The sequence below is a fragment of the Pygocentrus nattereri genome, chromosome 3, assembly GCF_015220715.1.
Source record: "Pygocentrus nattereri isolate fPygNat1 chromosome 3, fPygNat1.pri, whole genome shotgun sequence".
In the NCBI taxonomy this organism is placed as follows: domain Eukaryota; kingdom Metazoa; phylum Chordata; class Actinopteri; order Characiformes; family Serrasalmidae; genus Pygocentrus; species Pygocentrus nattereri.
The window spans coordinates 33,558,712-33,580,237 of NC_051213.1; the positions used below are offsets into that span (position 1 = coordinate 33,558,712).

General features: G+C 40.9%; 1 protein-coding gene across 1 annotated transcript in view; it reads right to left on the minus strand.

The window, feature by feature from the left end:
• The window catches only part of si:dkey-22o22.2 (neural-cadherin), a 184,174-nt gene that overhangs the window by 62,653 nt on the left and 99,995 nt on the right, over positions 1 to 21,526 (minus strand). The window contains exons 5-11 of the mRNA XM_017714353.2: positions 20,824 to 20,935; positions 12,141 to 12,390; positions 8,759 to 8,901; positions 6,657 to 6,829; positions 3,228 to 3,396; positions 1,649 to 1,819; positions 214 to 386 (exon numbers count right to left, since the gene is read on the minus strand). Of these exons, the coding sequence (XP_017569842.2) occupies positions 214 to 386; positions 1,649 to 1,819; positions 3,228 to 3,396; positions 6,657 to 6,829; positions 8,759 to 8,901; positions 12,141 to 12,390; positions 20,824 to 20,935 (1,191 nt within the window). The remainder of the gene's footprint in view (positions 1 to 213; positions 387 to 1,648; positions 1,820 to 3,227; positions 3,397 to 6,656; positions 6,830 to 8,758; positions 8,902 to 12,140; positions 12,391 to 20,823; positions 20,936 to 21,526) is intronic.

Consider the following 21,526-nt stretch of genomic DNA (forward strand, 5'->3'; position numbering starts at 1 on the left):
ATAACAATAACAACACAGAGGGTGGTCAGTGATATTATATCACAGGATGTTTTGTACTCCAAAACTACTACTGTCAGTAAAAACTGCACACACTGCACATTCATTCTGGATTTAAACCACAGATCTCAGTAATCTTAAATTATGTTAAACAAATACAAAAACAAGCACAGCTCGAATCAGGCTTTTAAGTGAGCATACAGCTGCAGAATGCACCTGTGAGATAGGGTGGTTGACGTAGACCCATCCTGTGCTGGGATTAATGTGGAAGTAAGCAGGGTTCTGGTGGGACAGGGAGTAAGTGATGGCTGCATTGGTGCCCTGATCATCATCATGGGCCGCCGCTCGCAGAAAGCTGGTGCCCACCGGGGTGTCCTCTCTCAGGAAGTCTGGCAGGGGAAGAGTAAACATCACAGGTGTCAGAAGACAACAACTGCCTGAACAACACCAAACGGCTGCTGCTGTCACAATCCCTGCTGCAGCACAAATGAATGCATGCCCCAGAAACGTTTCAATCTCCATGCTAAATACTTCATGAGCCACTCTGGCACTCCGCTTTTAATATGATGAAAAGGAATTCTGACATCAAACTTATCATACACATATTTGCGCACGTCGTAAACAAACACCAATCTGTTAGAAGAGCAGAGAGAGAGAGAGACAGAGAGAAAGACTCCCTACCCCACTGCTTTCAAGGATTTTAATGTTAACTTAAGATGAAGTAGCATCACTGAGTTTGGACTGCTAAAGCTTACCTTAGTCAAATCACTCTGCATATTTAATACACAGATCTAATGCACACAGGCTAGACTGGAACCTCCGGTTTGAAAATGTGTTAAGGCAGCAAAATCATGCTCTGGTAATGTGAAGTAAAAAGCTGCAGTATAAATGTTTAAGGAATGGTCAGGACCTGAGTGGAGAGTCAATAATTACCACTCCAATCTCTGCGTCTGAGTCACAGCTTGAGTAATGAAAAGGAAGACATGATGGGAGCCTGCAAGACTCCTTCAGAACATCTGAATGCAGTGGCAACATAATCAGAATAAGCTTTTCCTGTATATACAGATTGGATATTGTTGTTTTTAATATAAATTTTCCCTAAAAACTCATCTTTACTAAGCAACCCTGGAGTACATAATGCAGGTTCTGCTTCCTAGGAAGTTCTAAGACTTGCTTTGTATTTAAATCAACATCACAGGGATTTTCACGAAAATCAAGTGTCTAATGATTTCAACATAAGCATTGAAAAAAAGGAATAACAAATAGTTGTGGCCAAAATTTATAACTGTGTCTCTGTTATGCCCCTCAGTCCCTTCTACTACTGTAACTAAAAACTACTGTAATGATCAAAACTCTAAACTTGGGCTGGAGTTCTGCTTATAGCTAGAAGGCCAGAAAGCCAGAATCTCCCCCCTCATAGACTGAGGAACATGGAGGAGAAGACATGGCAGTAAGGATGGCGAAACCTTCATCACAGGAACGGAAGGTGAGAATGTTAATTTTAGGGCATTAGATTGGAAGAAGGAGGGGCTTCAGGCATGTTCCTCCCCCCAAACTTCAGTTAAAACATAACTCCATTAAAAGGGAAAAGAGTTTGTGGGTGCTAAACAGACACAGACACAGACACAGCAGCGGTCATTGAGCCTCTTACACTGGTAACGGCTGTTCTCAAATTTGGGGTCGTTGTCATTTTGGTCAGCGATGAGGACGGTGATTTGGCAGATGCCGATGAGCGGCTCCTCGGCCTGGTCTGTGGCCGTGACGGACAATGTGTATTCTCTCTGCCGCTCACGGTCAAAACTCACAGCCGTGCTGATCACCCCTGTGCAACACAAACACACAGCATATAAACTTCAGCCTCAAAGCACATTCAGATCTTTTCACACTCTGCCTCTGTGTTTAGTGTATAATAGGAAAGCGCAAACTCTGATAACGGTTCATTGATATAGTTCATGCTATTGCTTTGCAGATGCTTACCTTGCAGTTAACATACAAAATATCTGTGAAACTCAACCTAATCTTCCCCATCTCTAACCCTGGCCCTAATCTCCATCTTTACCCTAATCACAACCCTAAATCTAGTCCTAAAGTAAACCCTAACACTGTTGAGAATTTGAACATCTGTAGGTAATATCTAGGGGGCTATTAAAATAAACTGAAACCCAAACATAATAAACTTCTCTTTCAATGTATTTTCCAATTAAGTCTGCTGCACTGCAGAGCTTCATGTGTTAGCCGGTAACACTGCTAATGATATCATTAAGAGATTATCACAACCTAAATCAGATGTGTTAGAGCAGCCCTTAGGACAATTGGTTGCTCACTGCATGTTCTTTCTGATGCCATTTTAGCATAATGTAAAATTCAATTAAGGCTTCACTGCAAAAACATTCCCTGAAACAAGCAAAATATCTGCCAGTGGGATAAGATTATCTGTCACTGGAATTAGGTGTACCATGCCCAGTACAAAACACCAGCTATAGGGAACTAAAGCGCCCCGGCACTGGGCTGTGGAGCAGTGGAACTGTGTTCTCTGGAGTGATGGAGCTCCATCCAGTAGCTTTTTGATGAGTTGGAGTAAAGTTTGTGATCCAGAACTGATCATCCAACATCAGTACCTGACCTCACTAATGCTTTATTTGGCTGAATGCAATCAAATCCTCACAGCAATGTTCCAACATTTAGTGCAAACTCCCCATACCCTTAACATCAGAAGAAATGTTGGACGAGTGTCCACAAACTTTTAGAAATATAGCATATATTACCTAGATTTATGATAATTTTACTTGCCAAGATATATTTCTTCATTGTTGTTTATTTCATAAAAGGTCCCTTGGAAGCAACAAAAAATAAAGAAGACACTAAAATGTGATACATAGTTAAGTCAGATCTGACATGATAACTTCAGCAAAGTTATAGGTCAGTCTTCAACACATAGATCATTTTAGTGGAACGCCATAAGGATACAATGAGATCAGTTAAAAGTTAAGGCAAAATTGTCTGGTCTTTTCTCAGGGGATTTGCAGGGGATTTGTATGAGATAGATGAGAATTCTCAGTTTAAAGTTGAAATTTCTCAGTTTTAATAGAAGTGCATCATCATAAAGGATTTTAGCTTTCATATAGGAGAGAGACTAAAACAATGTCCTTCAGGCCTGGGGTTTGGAGACTGTTTTGGAGGAGTGTTCTTTCTAATATACTGTGTGTACATGCACTGAATAAAGCCTATACCTGTGTCAGGATCGATGGTGAAGCCAGGTGAGGCTCCGTCTCTCTGCATGATTCCATATTTGACCTCTCCATTAACCCCAGTGTCAGCATCATGAGCTTGTACCCGCAGGACCACAGTGCCCGGCGGCTGGTTCTCCAGCACCAGAGTGTTCAAACTATAATTATGACACTGAGAAAGGAAAAACAAGTAACAAGCAAGTGTAATAATTAATATTTTTATACAATTTAAAACAATGTACATTTAAATATGATAAAATAGACACCATTCACATACTTGATGTTAAGGTGCACCCATTGCTGACACAGGTATTCAGCTAAGTATAGTATAATATCCATAGACTAGGATGCTCCGGAGCAGCCACACATGCGCCTAAGATCACCATATCACCATTCCCAATACCAAGCATCAGCTAGAGGGGTATAAAGCCCCCCAACACTGGGCACTGGAGCAGTGAAACTGCTTTCTGAAGAGATGGAGCTAAAATCCAATTCCTTTGGGATGAGTTGGAATGGAGTTAATCCAACATCAGTACCTGGCTGCAGCTGAATGCAATCAAATCCTCACAGCAATGTTCCAACATAAAGTTTTCTCAGAAGAGTAGAGACTCTCTTTTATCTGTTCAATGGTACAAGTATTTTCCCAACAAGAAGTTATAAAATAATGTGTCTGATTTCATATTTTCAAAATGTTTTGCTCAGATTTCTGCCAAAAATGCATTTCCACTTATGAAATATGAGGCATTATAAATATTTGAACTTTATTTTTATAGCTTGTTTGATCATTTTAGAACCAGCTACAGGTAGGTTCTTCATTCTGGACACATCAACCATTTCCTCCTGCTTTCTTGGGAATTTGAAACCTGTAAAGTTGCAGAACCTGTATGTTATTAACGGCAAATTATTTGAACGCTGATTGCAAACTGTCGCACAAATGTTTTTAAACTCTCTCACACTCCTCCTTTCATCTCTCCCTCCCTCTACGCTCTTTTCACATCATGTTCTCACTATCATCGAAGCACTAGGTGGGAGCACCCTGCCATGCAGTACCCACCAGGGAGCACATTTCAAAGTGGGCTGATTAATTGATCGATTGGATCAATAAAGAGTCTAAAAGGCTGAAATCGCTCTACCTTTGTGGAAAAAAACCTCGCTGAGTTCATATTCTACACTTCTCATTGTCTTTCACTGCACATACCACAGAGGCACGCACGCACCTTGGGGAAGGCAGGGGGGCTTAGGGAGGATTTCTCAGTTTAGCCAGGGAAAACACTTTAACAGATAGTCTATTGCTGTAATCTATTGTGCAATTAGGAGCAGAGACAAGCATTGACTGCAAAGCAGCAGGGGGCTAGGCATGTATTGGGCAGTACAGAAAAGCAATGGGGGCGTGCCTTCATGAAGAGGCCTCATTATCTATTCTGTGGCCTGCTTCGATCGCTCCACTTGCATGGCAAGCAATGGGAAGAAGGCCTGGGCCTGTATTCTCAAAGCTGCTAAATGTATGAGGGCTAATCAGATTCTTCTCCTGTTTACGATGAATTTACTGACAGCAACAGATTCTATATCAGCTGTCCTACTCTGAGAAGCTTCTTGAATACGATCATCTGGTGAGAAATACAGAGTAAGGATAGGTAACAAGGCCACAATATTGTATTACAATACCTTGAGACACTTTCACAATACACTGTATGTAATGCAATATTTAGTTTCTCAGAGGTTTGGTAATATGGGACGGAAACAATGCATCAGTGTAGTACCACATTTAAAAGATGCTGACAACAACTATGAGCATGAAAACATGTTTAATTTAACATTACAAGTACATATCATTGTTATGTTCATTAATGACATTTGTGTGGTTTTGTGTACCAATCTACAGTAATAGTTCATTTGTTCATGACCGTTTTCCCACCTTTCTTTACCTTTAAGTGTTAAACATGCTGTTTTTGTTATTGTGCCTTTCAGACTGAAATATGTAAGTGACATCTGCTCTGATTGGCTGCCCTGTATTGTGCAGTTCTGGCTGAAATATGCCTTATAACACTGACATGAATGAGAGGGTCTAACTGCGGCAGGCTGAATAGGCAGATTTTTAAGATGTCACAAAAACAGCAAATTCAGTACAGACTGTTGAGGCCAATAACATTTCCTGTCCTCATTACATACTATTTAATTTAACATAATGACAATATCCTATCATTGTACTGCCCACCCCTAACACAGAGTTGGGCAGTAGGGGCTGGAGAGGGGCCAGATGTTGCCTCTTGGGTGCACTTAGCGTTCCTCTTTCATATGCATCCACATTGCTTAAGGCTAATCCCCCCACCCTGAAATATTCATGCACTGAAGCAGCAGCAATGGCAAGGCGCTGGCCTGGCCAGCCCAGGGCAGTGGGGACAGGGGCTTTACTACCCCCTCCGCTCCTCTAACTCTCTCCCCATGCTACAGAGCCACTGCTAGCCCACCAGAGAGCACAGACAGCCCTCAGATCTCCCTCTACCAGCTGTCCCTCATCCCTCTCTTCCCTTCTCTACAGCACTCAAATTCCAAAAAAAGTTCCTTTCATCCATCTGTAACTTTCTCTCCCTCTCTTTATCTGTTCTCTCTCAGCTTCTCCATCATACTCACTCTTCCTTTCATCTCTTTCTTTTGAATGCATTTGATCATTCTGAACTCATTCTATCAGTCTCTTGCTCGTCTCTTTTTCTTTCTCTGTGAACCATTCTCATCCATCGCTCTTTTCCTCCTCTCCTCTGGTCAACTAGATATTATTATGTGTACATCTAGTGGTATCTGCACTACAATTATCTTATTAATATAGTATTTTTTAATGGGGCTACAGATTAAATTTTTATCACGTAATCATTAACCTAAAATACATTTGTTATGTTTTATTGTACAAATGCAAAAGCTTTCCACAAATGCAGAGACTTTCTAATACACAGAAATGTGAACAAAACTAAAAAAACACATCAAACCTGTGCCCTCCTGCCCCCAGCTACTGCTTAAAGTCCCAGGGAACACAGAGTAAAATATTGTATTGTTCCACTATGAAAGAGGACACACAGTTTATGCACAGGTCATTGCTTTATTAAAGGGCTGTAGTTGGCCATAGCCACACTGTATAATATGCAAGGCTGTTGGCTTAAAGCTCACTCTACACTTAGCTCATGTCTGCACTTTCTTGCTTCCAGCTCTCGCCTTAAAGCTCACAACTTCAAATCAGTGCAGCTGCCCAGCAAAGGCTTTGTGGCAAAATCTTAATAGTCTTGGCAATCTCAGAGTCTAAGATATGTAGCATTTCTTGTTAAGAGGTCTTTCTGGGCTTTCCTGTGCTAATTAAGCTCTCTCAGTTTGCCTGTACATTTCCATGTTTTCATGAGGTGTATTTGCTGAATGACAGGAACATGAAAGTCTTTTCTGCCTCACCTCCTCAAACACAGGCTTGTTGTTGTTGATGTCATTGATGCCAACGATGACCTGGGCAGAGCTGCTGAGGGGCAGTGGGCCGCCAGCCAAGTTGTCATCGGTTGCAGTGACGTTGAGGACGTACTGTGGCCCGCGCAGTCTAGGCGGAGGGCTGCGGCGTAGTTTGATTATGCCTGGCACATAAAATACACAGCTTGAGTTTTCACTCGAGCTTTCACTATGACAAGAGTCTGCACAGTAAGACTGAATACAGTAAGATTCAAGAGTGAATACTGGAGTCATTTTATACATGCACTCTTAAAAAAGGGGGTTCCACCATTGGATCTTTGCGTGGTTCTATAGAAGAACCACTTTTGGTTAAAACAACCCTGTATGAAAAAAAGATATTTGTGAGTGTGAAGAACCTTTTAAAGGTTTACAGAATAATGAAAAGTTTATACACCAGTTTTATGCTGCAAACATAGCATAGGCTTGTTTTGAATTCATTTTTGTCACAAAAACCAACACGTTTACAAACACATGCCCCTATTCAGCCTACAGCAGTTTAGCTCTGCCCATTCATACTAAGGTATGTGGAGTGTTTTGGCCTGCAAGTTTTTTTTTAATGAGTTTCATTACAGGCCAGTCAATCAAAACAGAGCACATGTACATGCATCAGTCTTGGACCAAAAACAGCCTTGTTATTTCTAAGGGCTTAAAAGTGAGTTTGGAAAATTATCTTGCAAAATTTATGGTTCTTTTTGCTACACAATACTATACAAACAATATATGTGAACCTTAGACGAAAAAATACAAAACAAATGTAGGGTGTGCATTCTTTAAAGGCATCAGTATTAAAAATATTTTAATGATACCCAGCCATCATCATAGAAGCACATGTTTACGCACACACACACACACACACACACACACACACACACACACACACACACACACACACACATACACACACACCTACACATGCACAAATCACACTGTGCAACATTCTCTCTCATACTTACAGAATCCATTAAAACCTACAGAAGGTCTGACTAACAGCATGCACAATCCACTTACCAAACAAACTCACTCTCTAAATTTGTAGTTGGGTGCAGTACAATAAATACACTGATGAAGGCTTTGAAGTCCGTTTTTGAAGACTGTACAGTGCAGAAGCCTGAGGCCATGTCTGTATGTGTACAAGAGTGTAATATGCACAGAGGCAGTGCTACTGGGTGGTGAGACCAGTGAACGGAGAGAGCAGATTAACATAAGTTGTTATCAGCTCTCGGGCAAATAAGAAAAAAGAACAGGAAAGATTACAGACAAATGTAACCTTGACTCTAAATATACCCAGATGTACACAGTGGTGTACACATACACAGCCTTATAGACAGACTTAACAACAACTTAACTGTATAAGAGGGACTTATAGGGGTTGTGTATGTAGAGCTGCCTGAAACAGCACAAAGGATGTTTATTTTTCATGGAATGCCAGCAGGTAAGAGGTAAATGGCACAAATTTGGCTAAGTCACTATTTAGCTCAATAAAATCTGCCATGTAGACTCGTTCTGTGCACATTCAGCAAAGTAAAGTGAATCAGGATGTTGCCTTTATTGTTGGATGAGTGATCGGCACAGAATGAAATTCATAAACTTTCAATAAACTTTGCATCACATCATGAAGGGCTTTTGAATTATTTATTTAATCAGAATAACAATTAAAAGACCCTAAAGTGTGAAGTATATGTACATGCATATGTTTCCTTGTTCAGAACGGTAGTTTTGTTTCACTAAATTCAACTTATGAATGAACTTTGAATGTATAATCATGCAATCATAATTTTTGCATATCAAAATATGTGACAACAACACTGAGCAACAGCATCAATCATTTAAAATCCCAACTTATTACACTCTAAGGTTTATCTGTCAGTAACGACATGACCTACAATGCACACAGGCTTATTCTTTATAGTTGTAGAAGCGTATAATAATAAAAGTTTGGACCTGAGCGTAAGGAATTTTAGGGTATTAGACTAGCAGTGCCACAATCTCAGTCATGTTATCATACTAACCTGTTTCTAATCCTGTGTGTGGTTTTGTATGATTTCATGACTCACCCTTCTGGTTGTCCAGCTCAAAGTTGCTGTCCTCGTTGCCCCCAGTGATAGCATACGTCACTCCATCCCCATCTGGGTCCTTGGCATGCACAATGGCCACCAGAGTCTCAGGACCAGCATCTTCAGAGAGAAACGTCTTATAACTGTAGGTAAACAGACATATAGAGAGATAGAGATAGACAGATAGATGGATGAATAGAGACAGAGAGAGAGAGAGAGAGAGAGAGAGAGAGAGAGAGAGAGAGAGAGAGAGAGAGAGAGAGAGAGAGAGAGAGGGGGAAAGATCAGTGTCTGAAAATCACAGAGTCCCCATCTGTTTCCTCTGAAGCTTGTCCCAGAGCACTCACAAACGACCACTGGAGCAACTCTCAGCACCACCAGCACAACTCACTACACACAGACACACACACACACACACACACACACACACACACACACACACACACACACACACACACACGCACACACACATTTTTATACCCTTTCAGGACATTAGAGTCATATATACTGTATACTTAATTAAGTACACCTCCTTGTGTACACCCTTTTGTCCATTTTATCAGCTCCACTTACAAAGGTGCACTTTGTTGGTCTACAGTTACAGACTGTAGTCCATCTGTTTCTCTGATACTTTATTAGCCCCCTTTTACCCTGTTCTTCAGTAGTCAGGATCCCAGCAGGACCATCACAGAGCAGGTATTATTTGGGTGGTGGATCATTCTCAGCACTGTAGTGACACTGTCGGTGGTGTGTGTGGTAGTGTACAAGTGGATCAGACACAGCAGTGCTGCTGGAGTACTGTCCACTCACTTCCCACCCTGTTAGACACTCCTAACTTGTTGGTCCACCTTGTAGATATAAAGTCAGAGACAGTAGCTCATCTGTTGCTGCACAGTTTGTGTTAGTCGTCCTCCAGTAGATTTACAAATCACTGCTTTCTGTTTTTATTTCATTTTACGTATTGTCCTGACTTTTTTGGAACCGGGTTAGTGTATTAGACACATTCTGGGGTGAAATTAAAAATACTTTGTAGATCACAGTGATATGCTGACAATATGACATCACAGATATAATATTGATAATATGACATAACTCACTAAGTTAGATTAGATTAGATTAGATTCAACTTTATTGTCATTGTGCAGAGTACAAGTATTTCATTCAGGGTGGCTGAATGAAAGTGAACATTTTCTATGGCCTTATCATTTAGAAGATTTAGGCACATTATTAGTATTATGTCACTGTAATATGCACAAAGCTACAAAGTCATTTGTGACTTGCTATGCCATTTCACCCAAAAAAAGTGTCAAGACAAAACCCAGTGTCAGAAAAAAATCAATACTACATGACAGGAATGCTGACAAAAGGAACTAGATCATGCAATGTTTAGGTAGGTTTACATCAGTTGTCATATCAAGCTTATTCAGGCATTATGTACCCTGCCCTACAGTAAAGAGTAACCCTTTTCTTTAAACAACAAACTGCTCCCATCCTCTCATTTCATCATTGGTTATTCATCTTAAATGTCATGCTTTTATGTCTCATCAAAGCCCGGATATTTAAACCAAGGTTAACAGAAAAACCGTTAACTGCTGTCATAAAACAAATTACACTTTGTTTTACGCCATCAGTTATTACAGGTTTTGTGAAGCTAGAACTCTATTGCTAAGTTAAAAGTGCTTTGTGAGAAAGACCCCAGCAGTAATCATAGTCAACCTCCAGCTCTTCACTGTCCTCACTCTTACATCTAGCCTGAGTACTCGCAGCAGTGTGAAATTCAAGCCTGTGTGTGTGTGTGTGAGTGAGTGAGTGTGTGTGTGTGTGTGTGTGTGTGTGTGTGTGTGTGTGTACTGTTCCAGCAACTCAGCAGCTCTGCTCTGATGTCTTTCTGTTGAATCTGTCCAAATGCCTCTTTCTCCTTCTGGCTACTCTAAAGAAATACCAGGGCCATCAAGTCTGATGCCGTTCTGCTTACTGCTGCACTGGAAGGGCCATGAAATCACATTCCCAACCACCAGGAGCGAGAAACAGTGAAGCTATCAAAGCTACAAACTACAGTATTAACGAAACAGGAGATCAGAGGGACAGAACACAGAGTTAAAGGATATAGAAATGAATAAAGAACAAGACAAGGCTCACTGCCTGATAGATAAAGCAACACAGCCTTCAAAGGTTTCAGGACATCCAGCTTTGCGAAATGTTGGAAATTAGAAATATTCTTTTGGTTTGGTAATAATTTAAAAATACAAAATTTGAAAGAAAAAAAAATGTTGTGATGTCAGCACTAAGTGGTCCTCAAACCTTTCTGCTGTTTAACCCTCTGGGGTCTGGGGGCATTTTTTCAATGCGTGCATATTTTCTTCAATTTGCCTCTAAAAGCACTTGCATATAACATGATACCCACATGTTTCATATCAAAATGCTCTTTCCAAACCTGCTGCAGGAACTCTTTGCACATCTCTAATGTCAACTGAATGAAGGGTTTCTGATGTGACGGGTCAGTCCTTAGTGATTTCCTGTGTGTCCATTGGTAATTTTCACACAAAATATTGATGGACACACAAATCCACCAGTTACACATGATGAAAGGCAGATGACTTATATCTCAAAGCTCCTTCATAGCCTTCATAGCCTGGGTGTGAGTCACGTTAGGTCTCACGTAAAGATGGGCATATGCTACAGATTCAGGAAAGGTTTGAACCATATTTATGTGCTTTATTTTTATTTTGATAGAGAAACATGTACAAAAACATCAAATTTGATGCACGAGTGAGTTTGTGGAACCCAAAGGGTTAAACTACCTTTATGCCAAAGACTTTAAATGTGTCTTTTAATAGTAGTTTTAAATTGTCATATCATTATTTAGGTAAAACCTGATCTTCACATCATGGAATATGATAACAGTGAAGAAGCTGAATGTTAATAAAACATTCTTTCCACCATTTCTTTTTTATTTCGACTTAATCGTTAAGATGTAAACAAAGTCAATCAGAGTAACACTGAACCAGATATTTGAAGAGTTTAATGTCTAAAAGCTAAAGTTTTACTATAGGTTTGATACATGCACGGCATCGTAAGACAAAATAAATCCCAACGAAACCTTTTTTTTTAAATGCACTACTACTATTTTACCATAATCGATATTACACATAAGTAGGTCCACTTGTTTTGGGAAGTACATAAAATAGCTTAATTTGTATTGTAGGGATCATGACCCCCTGGTTCTATTTCACATCAAACTGATAAGTCTGTTGTCAACCACTGAATTATGATTCATGAAATATGATTTGTTTTACTCCCCTTTAAACTAATGAAACAAGGCAAGGTGTTCCCAAACTCTGACAGTAAGAGTGATATGTAGGAAGAGACAGAATGGACATACACAGTCTGGGAGAAAACAGGCGCCTCATCGTTGACGTTGGCCATGCGGATGCGGATGGAGGCGGTGCCGGTTCGAGCGGGTGTGCCCTTGTCCACAGCCACCACCACACACTCGTACATGTGATTGGGCCTTTCGTAATCAAGCTTCCTGCTGGGACTCACCACCCCCTGGGCCGAGACACTGAAGTCCAGACTCTGGATGAAGTAGGAGATCTCTGCATTCAGACCAGTGTCACAGTCTCTGGCCAGCACTAAGAGAGAAACAGAATCACAGTCAGGGCTTACAGGTGAAGTATGTTTGTGGGTTAAGGGAATGTATGTTAAGTATATCAGTTAAATACTGATTGTCTAGTCATCGCTTAGCACTGTAACTACGCACATGCACCTCTGACAAGCTTTAGGACAGGGGTCGGGAACCTATGGTGTGCGAACCAGATGTGGCTCTTTTGATGGCTGCATCTGGCTCGCAGACAAATCTTTAATAAAAAAAAATAATAACGTTAAAAATGTAAAACATTCTCATGTGTTTCAATCCATTCATTTCCTACCGCTCATGTTCATGGTTGCGGGTGGCTGGAGCCAATCACAGCTTTTTAAGATTTGCTTTAGATGAATGCTTTAAGGTAATATAGCTAAGGTACCTAACTAGCACATTTGGCTAACTAACAAAGCCTTTGTGTGCTTTGGTTAACCAGTTTGATTTAGCATCATGTGCTTTAAACAAAAAACAATATGGAAAAAAACTAGTAATGAAATGGAGAACAGTGACTGACTATTGCTGGCTAACACAAAGTACTGAACATGAATCAAAGAGCCATGCACTACCATTAAAAAGTTTGCAATCATATGAATAATTATGATTCAATAATAACTTGTAGATTGATGTAGAAATAATGTACAAAGAAACAATGTAGTTTGAAATGTTATAAACTGGGCACTGAAACATTCACAACTAAAAGTGTTTTGGTAACAGTAATAAGTTTTGGCATGATTAAAAAATGCCATTAAATAATAAACTATAATTATCTATTTATAAAAAATTCTGGTCAGAAATTTTACCATGAATACCTATTCAATCATTGAGGCCACTTTTCAAGCATGAAGCATTCAACATATTAATTTTCTTTCTACATATTAAAGTTAATTCTCAATTATTATAGAACCATCTACAGCTCTGTTCATCATTAAAATCTTCATTTTAAAGCTTCCTACAATTTTTTAACCTATTAAATAACAGCATCATTTTACTTACTATATTATATACTTTATACTATATATAAAGAATAAAACTGGTTGGCATTCCTTAAGCTTTTCTTTTGTATAGGTGCTGGGTTTTTCCACAAGGTACATGAAGATGTCCAGCCACTGTAACTTTGGCCATTTAGATGACAACCTGTCTTCTGCTGGCAAACCATTAAAAGAACTGGATCAGATGCCTGCATAATCTATATTCCTACATCCCTACACCTCACACCGCTATGCCGACCGTCACCTTCTGCCACCAGTTAAGCTCAGTTCACAAAATGGATCATCTCAGTTTACAAACACAAAAGTGGCCTATAGCTCAAGTATAAAGGCTTATCACTGGTATCAATAGTAGCCAAGGGAGCAAAGGATCAGTTTGTCTTTGGGTACACAGCACCTCTCAGTTTACATACAGTCATGTAGAAGAGAGATGAGATGAGGTAAATACTACTGTACTATCTATGCTGAGAGAAAAGACACCCCAATATTACCAGAGCTGTTACTAATATGGGGTGAACTAGCCAGCCTTTAAAAGTAGATCAAGAGTTCTCCAACATCCCCATGGCATGATTAACCATATAGGCTACATAGGCTCCAGCCCTGGGCTTCATGAGCACAAGGATCTGGCCTCAACAGGTTAAAAAAACAAGTTTGAGTCTTCTGCCCAATTCCTTGTCCCATTTTCATGTCATCTGGTAAGATGGAAAGCCACAGAGTGGTAGTTCTGGGCAAAGAAATCTCACAGCAATGAATGGCCAACCAACCTACACGCTCAGAACAAACTTGCAAGTGACTATTTTTATTCTTTCTGCATGATGACACCCGATTAGGTCATAGCGTAACCTAATGAAAGGACGTTGGCGGTATCTTCGGCAACTCCATCTTTTTACGTCTATAGCTCAGCCAGAGTGAGGGCTGTGGAGTAAAGTGGAGTGGCACGTTTCTGCCAGGAGTGAAGATAAAGATGGAGCTGGCACGTCTGGAATCTCTGTCGCTCCAAGATCGCTATGACATCCCTCCCTCCCACAAGCATAACATATGCTAAGTTCTTCTGCTGAACTACATTCCTGTTTCGTATAACTACATAATCCGATACTGCATTATACGACTCTCCTAACATGATAAATGTATGTCTTCATATTTCAAAGATTTTATTTGTTAATTTACAAGTGGCGACACATGTTTATAAGTAATCTGAAGGACATCAAAGAGCGGCTCAGGTTTGCTGTTGTGTCTGCGTCACTCCTGGTTTAAAACAGGCTTTATAAGCACTGCTAGAGGAGAAAGTTACTGAAGAAACTCTGAGTGTAAGAATGAAGAATATGGAGTTAACCTTTCATGTGTGAGTGGAGGCATAGCTGGTTTGAGAAACCTTCACACGCTAATGACTGTAACCTGTGGTTCTAGTGTTATAGTGCTATATGTAATCATATGATAATGTAATATATAAAGTGTAATCATGAATATACACTTGTGTATGCAAAATTGAGAATCTCACTCCAGTTACCTCAACAAAGTCGACAACCCTGATAGGTTATCATTTTTATGTAGGATACCATCTATAGAAACTTCATCTAAGGCCCTCTCCCTCGCTGAGTATTTTCTCTTTGCAGTTACAGAGCGCAACACGCGAATATTTAATGTGCCTGTGGCCCTGAGTTTTCACGTATGCGAGCGCCTGTGGTCTCTTGTGAGCTGAGGGGGCCTCATTTGTGGCTGTAGTCTGTTGGATTCAGTACAGTAAGTGCTTTTTTAATTAAGTACTCTGTCATGTTAAAAGAGCCAATATTAATTAAAACTATGTCGCGGGGGCCAATTCTTTATTTGATAAATTTAAGAGCCCATCTGTCGGCGGCGGAGAGAAAACGGCTGTTGACTGGTGCAGATCAAAAGTAAAACTTGAAGAAGGCTTTGCAGTCATTAGGCAGCGAGCCAGCGGCAGGGTCCTGCATCATTCTACCTCGGGCAAGCTGTCATCACACCCAGCCAGAGAGCTCATTTAGTGGAGGCAGATGAAGACCCTCTAATCTCCGAGGAAAATACAGAGTTAGAAAGATACACACTCACTCACTCACAGATGTGGAAGCACACATACACTCGGAGTTGTGTGTTCTCTGTCTCTCTCTTTCTCACTCACTGCCTGTCTCTCTCTCCCTATCCCTCTTGCTGTCTCCATTTGCCTCTCTACTGGTCCCTTTCTTTCTCTGTCTGTCTGTCTCTTTCTGTCTTTTTCTCTCTGTCTGTCTCTCTCTTTCCTTTTGTCTCATTCTCTCTATCTCTGTTTGTCTCTTTACATGTCTCTCTCCCTCCCTTTCTCTCTCTGCTTGCCTTAAAATGGTCTTCTCTGAGATCCTTATATTTGCTACATGAGGAGAGAAAAGTTATTCAGTTTCTGTTTATTCTAAATTGATTACATATTCGTTTGTCTCTCTCCATCTTTTTCAGTCTCATTCTGTCTGTTTTCTCTCTCTCTCTCTCCCTCTCTCTGTGTGTTTTCTCTCCTTCTCTTTCTTTCTCTGCTCTGTCTCTGCTTGTCTCTCTGTGTCTATATCTCTCTTCTTGTCTCTATCTCTCTTGATCTTTCTCTCCATCTCACTCTCTCTCTCCATTGGACTTGTTGCATGTCTGGGTGTTTATATATGTGTGCTGGTACTCGCGAATGGAGGTTTAAGGACAGGATTCAAACAGACGGTTCATTAAAACAGGCAGTCTAATAGAATGCCTCTACGGGCCTCTATTTCCATTTTTAATGCATGTGTTAGTGTGAGGACCTGGCTTTGCAGCTTTGGGTAATTTAAACACAGCAGTCAGGCGCTGGCAGGCGGGCGTGTGAGGGAGAATGAGACAGAGAGAGAGAGAGAGAGAGAGAGAGAGGCTGCTAGGTGTGGCCGGGGAGGTTAGACGACTTCTTCGCCCGTGTCGCTCTGGTGTGCCGTTAAATCCTCGCCGGGGAAGTTTTTGCTCGATAATTGGAGCGCGTCTCTCGCTCCTCTTCCTGCTAGCTCCTATTAAAAGCCTGAACCCAATTTACAGCCTAATCCCAACTTAAGGTAAACAACAATAATAATCTTCTCTCCCTTCTGCTCGGCTCCTCCGTGCAGTCAAAGATTGTTCTTCCACACTTATGTTTTTTTTTTTTTTTTTTACTCGCACAACAGAACACATTCGATAAGCAAATACCGGCTCCATCTGCTGTTTGTGTGAACCCGCTGCTTTCACCATGTTGAGAGAGGAAAAAAAACACGCACAGAATATAAAGTTGTTTTCCAAACCGCAACGAAAACAGAAGAGAGCTCAGTCGAATCACAGGCAGAAATCCATTCTATTTGCATACGGAGGGGAGAGAGAGAGAGAGAGAGAGAGAGAGAGCGTGAGAGAAGGGGAGAGAGGGGAGCGGAAGCAACAGCCTAAAAAAAAGGGGGGGGGGGCATGTTTCTGCTCAGTACGGCAATATGTAAACATAATTGAATTTCATAAATGCAGTCGGCATTCCAAATGTGTGCATCTGCTTCACAAAGCATGCACACTAGCAGATCATCAACAGACAAGAATTTCTTTCCTTTTTTTCTCGTTGTCTCCCTCGCCTTACTTCGTTTCTGTGGCTCTGTCTGGCTGGTGCAGAACAAAGACGAAATTAAAGATCATTAATCATCGGGAATTCTGGTGGTGGGCTCTTTGAAACGGTGGGCTGCGCGGAGCACGGTGGGATTCAAATCTCCCAGCAGCCTCTCGCTCTCCCAGCAGCCGGTCTCAAAGCTTATTATCGACTGTTTAATACTCACACAGCCATCAGAGCAGAGAACGTTAATACAGTCACCAGTGGTGCATGCAGAGATGGGAGACAACATTACACATACACACTGACATACATAATTCTGCTGTGTGTCTCTGAGCTTTGTTAGTTTTCGTGTATACGCTTGTGCACCTGCTCACATGTGTGTACTGATATGACCTCCACTGCTATATTTATAGGTGTTTGTGCGTGGATCTATGTACACTACAGTACTGTGTACTCTGAGACCACCATTCATTTATTCATTTCTAGTCAAAATAACCATTAAGTAAACTTTACTCCACATCTCAGATGTCCAGCTTGGGTGTTCTAGTGCATGTGTTTTACTAAATTTAGTTGTACCTAAATTTACCGCAAATCCGTAAGTCACGTCTTAACTAGTAGCAACTATCTAATGCAAATGTTGCTTTAACATGGTTATAACATGTTCAGAACCAATCAGTAAATCTGCTGCCATTTATTTCATTTCTAGTCAAAATAACCATTAAGTAAACTTTACTCCACATCTCAGATGTCCAGCTTGGGTGTTCTAGTGCATGTGTTTTACTAAATTTAGTTGTACCGCAAATCCGTAAGTCACGTCTTAACTAGTAGCAACTAACTAATGCAAATGTTGCTTTAACATGGTTATAACATGTTCAGAACCAATCAGTAAATCTGCTGCCATGGAAAAGCAGACTTTTTCAATGGAACACATATCCAGCATAGAACAGAACGGTGTGTATAAGCTAAACTGAATTAAACTAATTATCTACAGCCACTGTCTGTGTATTCTTTCATATTTCCCAGAGAAAACCAAATGTGCACCTTTTTAAATGAAAGTTTCTGAATTAATGACGCAACAGCATATCAGTTTAGCTTTTTGGGCAGCTGCTGGGTCTCACTGAGCTGGAGGTAGAGTTTAAACCAGGGCAATGATTAGAGCTCTAAGTAAAATCACAGCATATAGCATTTACAATTTTTAGAACATAAAAATCATGTCAAAAAGTCAGTTTGTGTGGCGCAACCCGTTCTGATTTAGTAATGCATGAACCTGAAATTATTCGTTCAAATGCTTGTTAACGCAAATCAGCCAATCACATGGCTGCAACTCAATGCATTTAGGCATGTAGAGGTGGTCAAGACAACTTGCTGAAGTGCAGACCGAGCATCAGAATGGGGGAAGAAAGGGGATTTCAGTGACTTTGAACATGGCGTGGTTGTTGGTGCCAGACAGGCTGGTCCGAGTATGTCAGAAACTGCTGATCTGCTGGGATTTTCACACACAACCATCTCTAGGGTTCACAGAGAACGGTCCGGAAAAGATAAAATATCCAGTGAGCGGCAGTTGTGTGGATGAAAATGCCTTGTTGATGTGAGAGGTCAGAGGAGAAAGGGCAGACTGGTTCCAGATGATAGAAAGGCAACAGTAACTCAAATAACCAACCAAAATAACTGAGGAACGTTTCCAACACCTTGCTGAAAGTACGCCACGAAGAATTAAGGCAGTTCTGAAGGCAAAAAGGGGCCCAACCTTTTACTAGCAAGGTGCACCCAAGGTGCACCCAAGTGTCCGGTGAGTGTATATGTGTGTGTGTACAAGCAATTTTTGCATAGATCATAATTTTTATGCACATGCAATACAATAGTTAGGGCCTCGTTGCTTTACTGTTACTGTCTCAAGTTCTTTTGTTTACATAAAGCCCCCCAGGACTGAGCTGTGGAGCACTGGAACTACATTCTCTGCAGTGATGGAGCTCCATCTAATACCTCTGGAATGAGTCATCCAACATCAGTATCTAACCTAAGTGATGTTCTTGTGGCTGAATGCAATCGAATCCTCACAGCAATGTTCCAACATCTAGTGTAAAGTTTTCCCAGAAGAGTAGAGGGTATTACAGCAGGATAGGATAGGAACAAAGTGATTTCTCAGGAAATGCTGAACAAGTTTCTGGATACACTTAGACACACACTGAGTTGACAGGTTATTAGGTATTCGGTATAGATTATTTTAGCTGTAGTTCTTGGCCATTGTATGAGATGTACCTACCATATAGATGAAATTTGTAGTTTCATAATTATGAACTACAGGCAAATAAATATTGGACTAAAGGTGATATGCACAGTTTGTTCCTTTGTGGTTCTTTAACATTGATGAATGGGGTAAAGCGATGATGAACTGCGCTGCAAAAGATGGGCTACAGTCAGTAATAGTAAACCCACAAAGTGCTTCTATATGGTAGGTGTTTTTGATAAAATGGCCAGTGAGTGTAGGCACAAGGTAAGTGTACCTAATAAACTGTACAGTGTAACTTCAGTGGAAAAATGAAACAGACAGATATGTCTTTAAAGTCTAATGTGTCTCATGGGCCCTCCCTCCGTATTCAATAAAACACATCATCCATTTTTAAGAGCCCTAAAAGACTTTCAATTAGAGCAGTAGGATCGTTGCGTGGGCCTCCAGAGCTGGATAACACAGGTCCTGAGTGCTTAGCAGAGGTCCCGCCTCTCTCTTGTCTAACATCCATCACCCCCTCCTATCAGCCCTGGTTATCTGCCTTTGGGACAGGGGTCAAAGCACAGACTGCCTGCCTATGGCCCTGGCACTGCCAGCTGCATGCTTACACAGCTGGGTCACTCACACCACTGACTTACACGCACACAGCCATACATGCATTCACTGTCCAGACCTTCTGAAAAAAGAGGGCTTGGGTGGGGGGTGGGGCACAGTTCTGGGGGTTTCACCAGGCATTCTCATAAGTAGAGCCCAACTTATGAGGAGCTAAATGTGTGCAGAGAATGAAAATAGAATGATAGACAATACATAATTCTATCCTTGATGGAAAATCTAATATGCAATTACCAGTTTCAGTGGGAGGGGCAAGGGGAGTGTTTACCCATGGTAGACAAAAAGTTACAATGCTCGTCAAAAGTTTTGAGGAACCTTGAGGAACCTTCTCCAAGTGATGTTTGATATTGACTGTTATTTCTCAATTAAGCAACAAAAAGTATGCTCAAAAAAAGAACACATGTTGTTGTTGAACTATAGTTTTAGGCCAGATTACCGCTTCAAGTTATTGCAAACCTACAAAGAAAACATGCTCATTTGTATTAAAACATTCTGAAAAACTAGGTGTCCCCAAACTTTTGACAGACGATGTATATGGACTATATATATAAAATTTCCACCTATGAATGTCAGACTGGGGACACTGCTCAGGTCATGGCAGTTAGAACTCAGAAACACAGTGTTAGCCAGATGAAGCTCCTAGGGATGCTATCCTATTTAATAACGTTTGTATCATCCGATTATGTGAAATACCACACACACAGCAGGGCACCCAGGGAGTGGGATCAAGAGAGAAAATGAGAAGGAAAGGGGGAAAAAGTGGCTGGGCTGAGGGTCGTCCACATCCTGAGAGTGCGTAGCTGCCTTTGATTGCGTTCCATTTACCACCTGGAGCGCACAAGCATAAGCTGTAATGAATTATTTCTTAATTACAGGGCTGTGTTCAGCAGCCTCTCGCCCACACAGCATCACCTCAGGAGAGAGACAGAAAAGGAGAAGGAGAGAGACAGAGAGAGAGAGAGAGAGAGAGAGAGAGAGAGAGATAGGCAAAGAAAGAGTGACCTCTGTTAGATCATCCTTTGAACATTCCTCACTCACCCTGCAGTAGAGAGGTTCCAGGTGGAGTAGACTCAGGGATGTTGTCTCTGCTGTAGATAGAGTGCATAAACTCGGGAGTGCAGTCGTTCTCATCGGTGATGTGTACTGCTACCTATGAAGAGAGAGAGAGAGAGAGAGAGAGAGAGAGAGAGAAAGAGAAAGAGATGGGGAGACATTAAAGTACAGTAGGAAATGTACTTGTGTAATTAAACAATAAAATGCAATACTATGAGCTCATAAATCTGTAATGAAGTAACACCAGAGGTCTTGATGTTATTCACAATTACATGAGACCCTGAATGTTCTATTGCTTTTATGAAACAGTTCTGCACAATAACGCCTGGGATATTGTATCCAACGTGCTTTAATATTGGCAATGCCTTCCTCTACATAAAAACAAACAAAAGCCATTTGCGTTACGGATAGAACTGTTGCAATATCAGCTTGAGTTCAGCTTATTCAACCTGCCAGATTAACCTGAATGTGATTTTATTCAAGCCATTTTCACAGAGCACTGGTGTGAATTGCATTCTGTTTCTTTCAGCAGAATGACACATTTACAGTGAAAAAACTGTGCTGTTATCCCAAATAACATCATGGGTAGATCACTTCTCAAACAATCAGACTGTACCATTAGAACTAACGGATATTATCTGTGGTAAACTTTTTTCTCATCTGTTAATATTTGGAGTTTATATGAAAA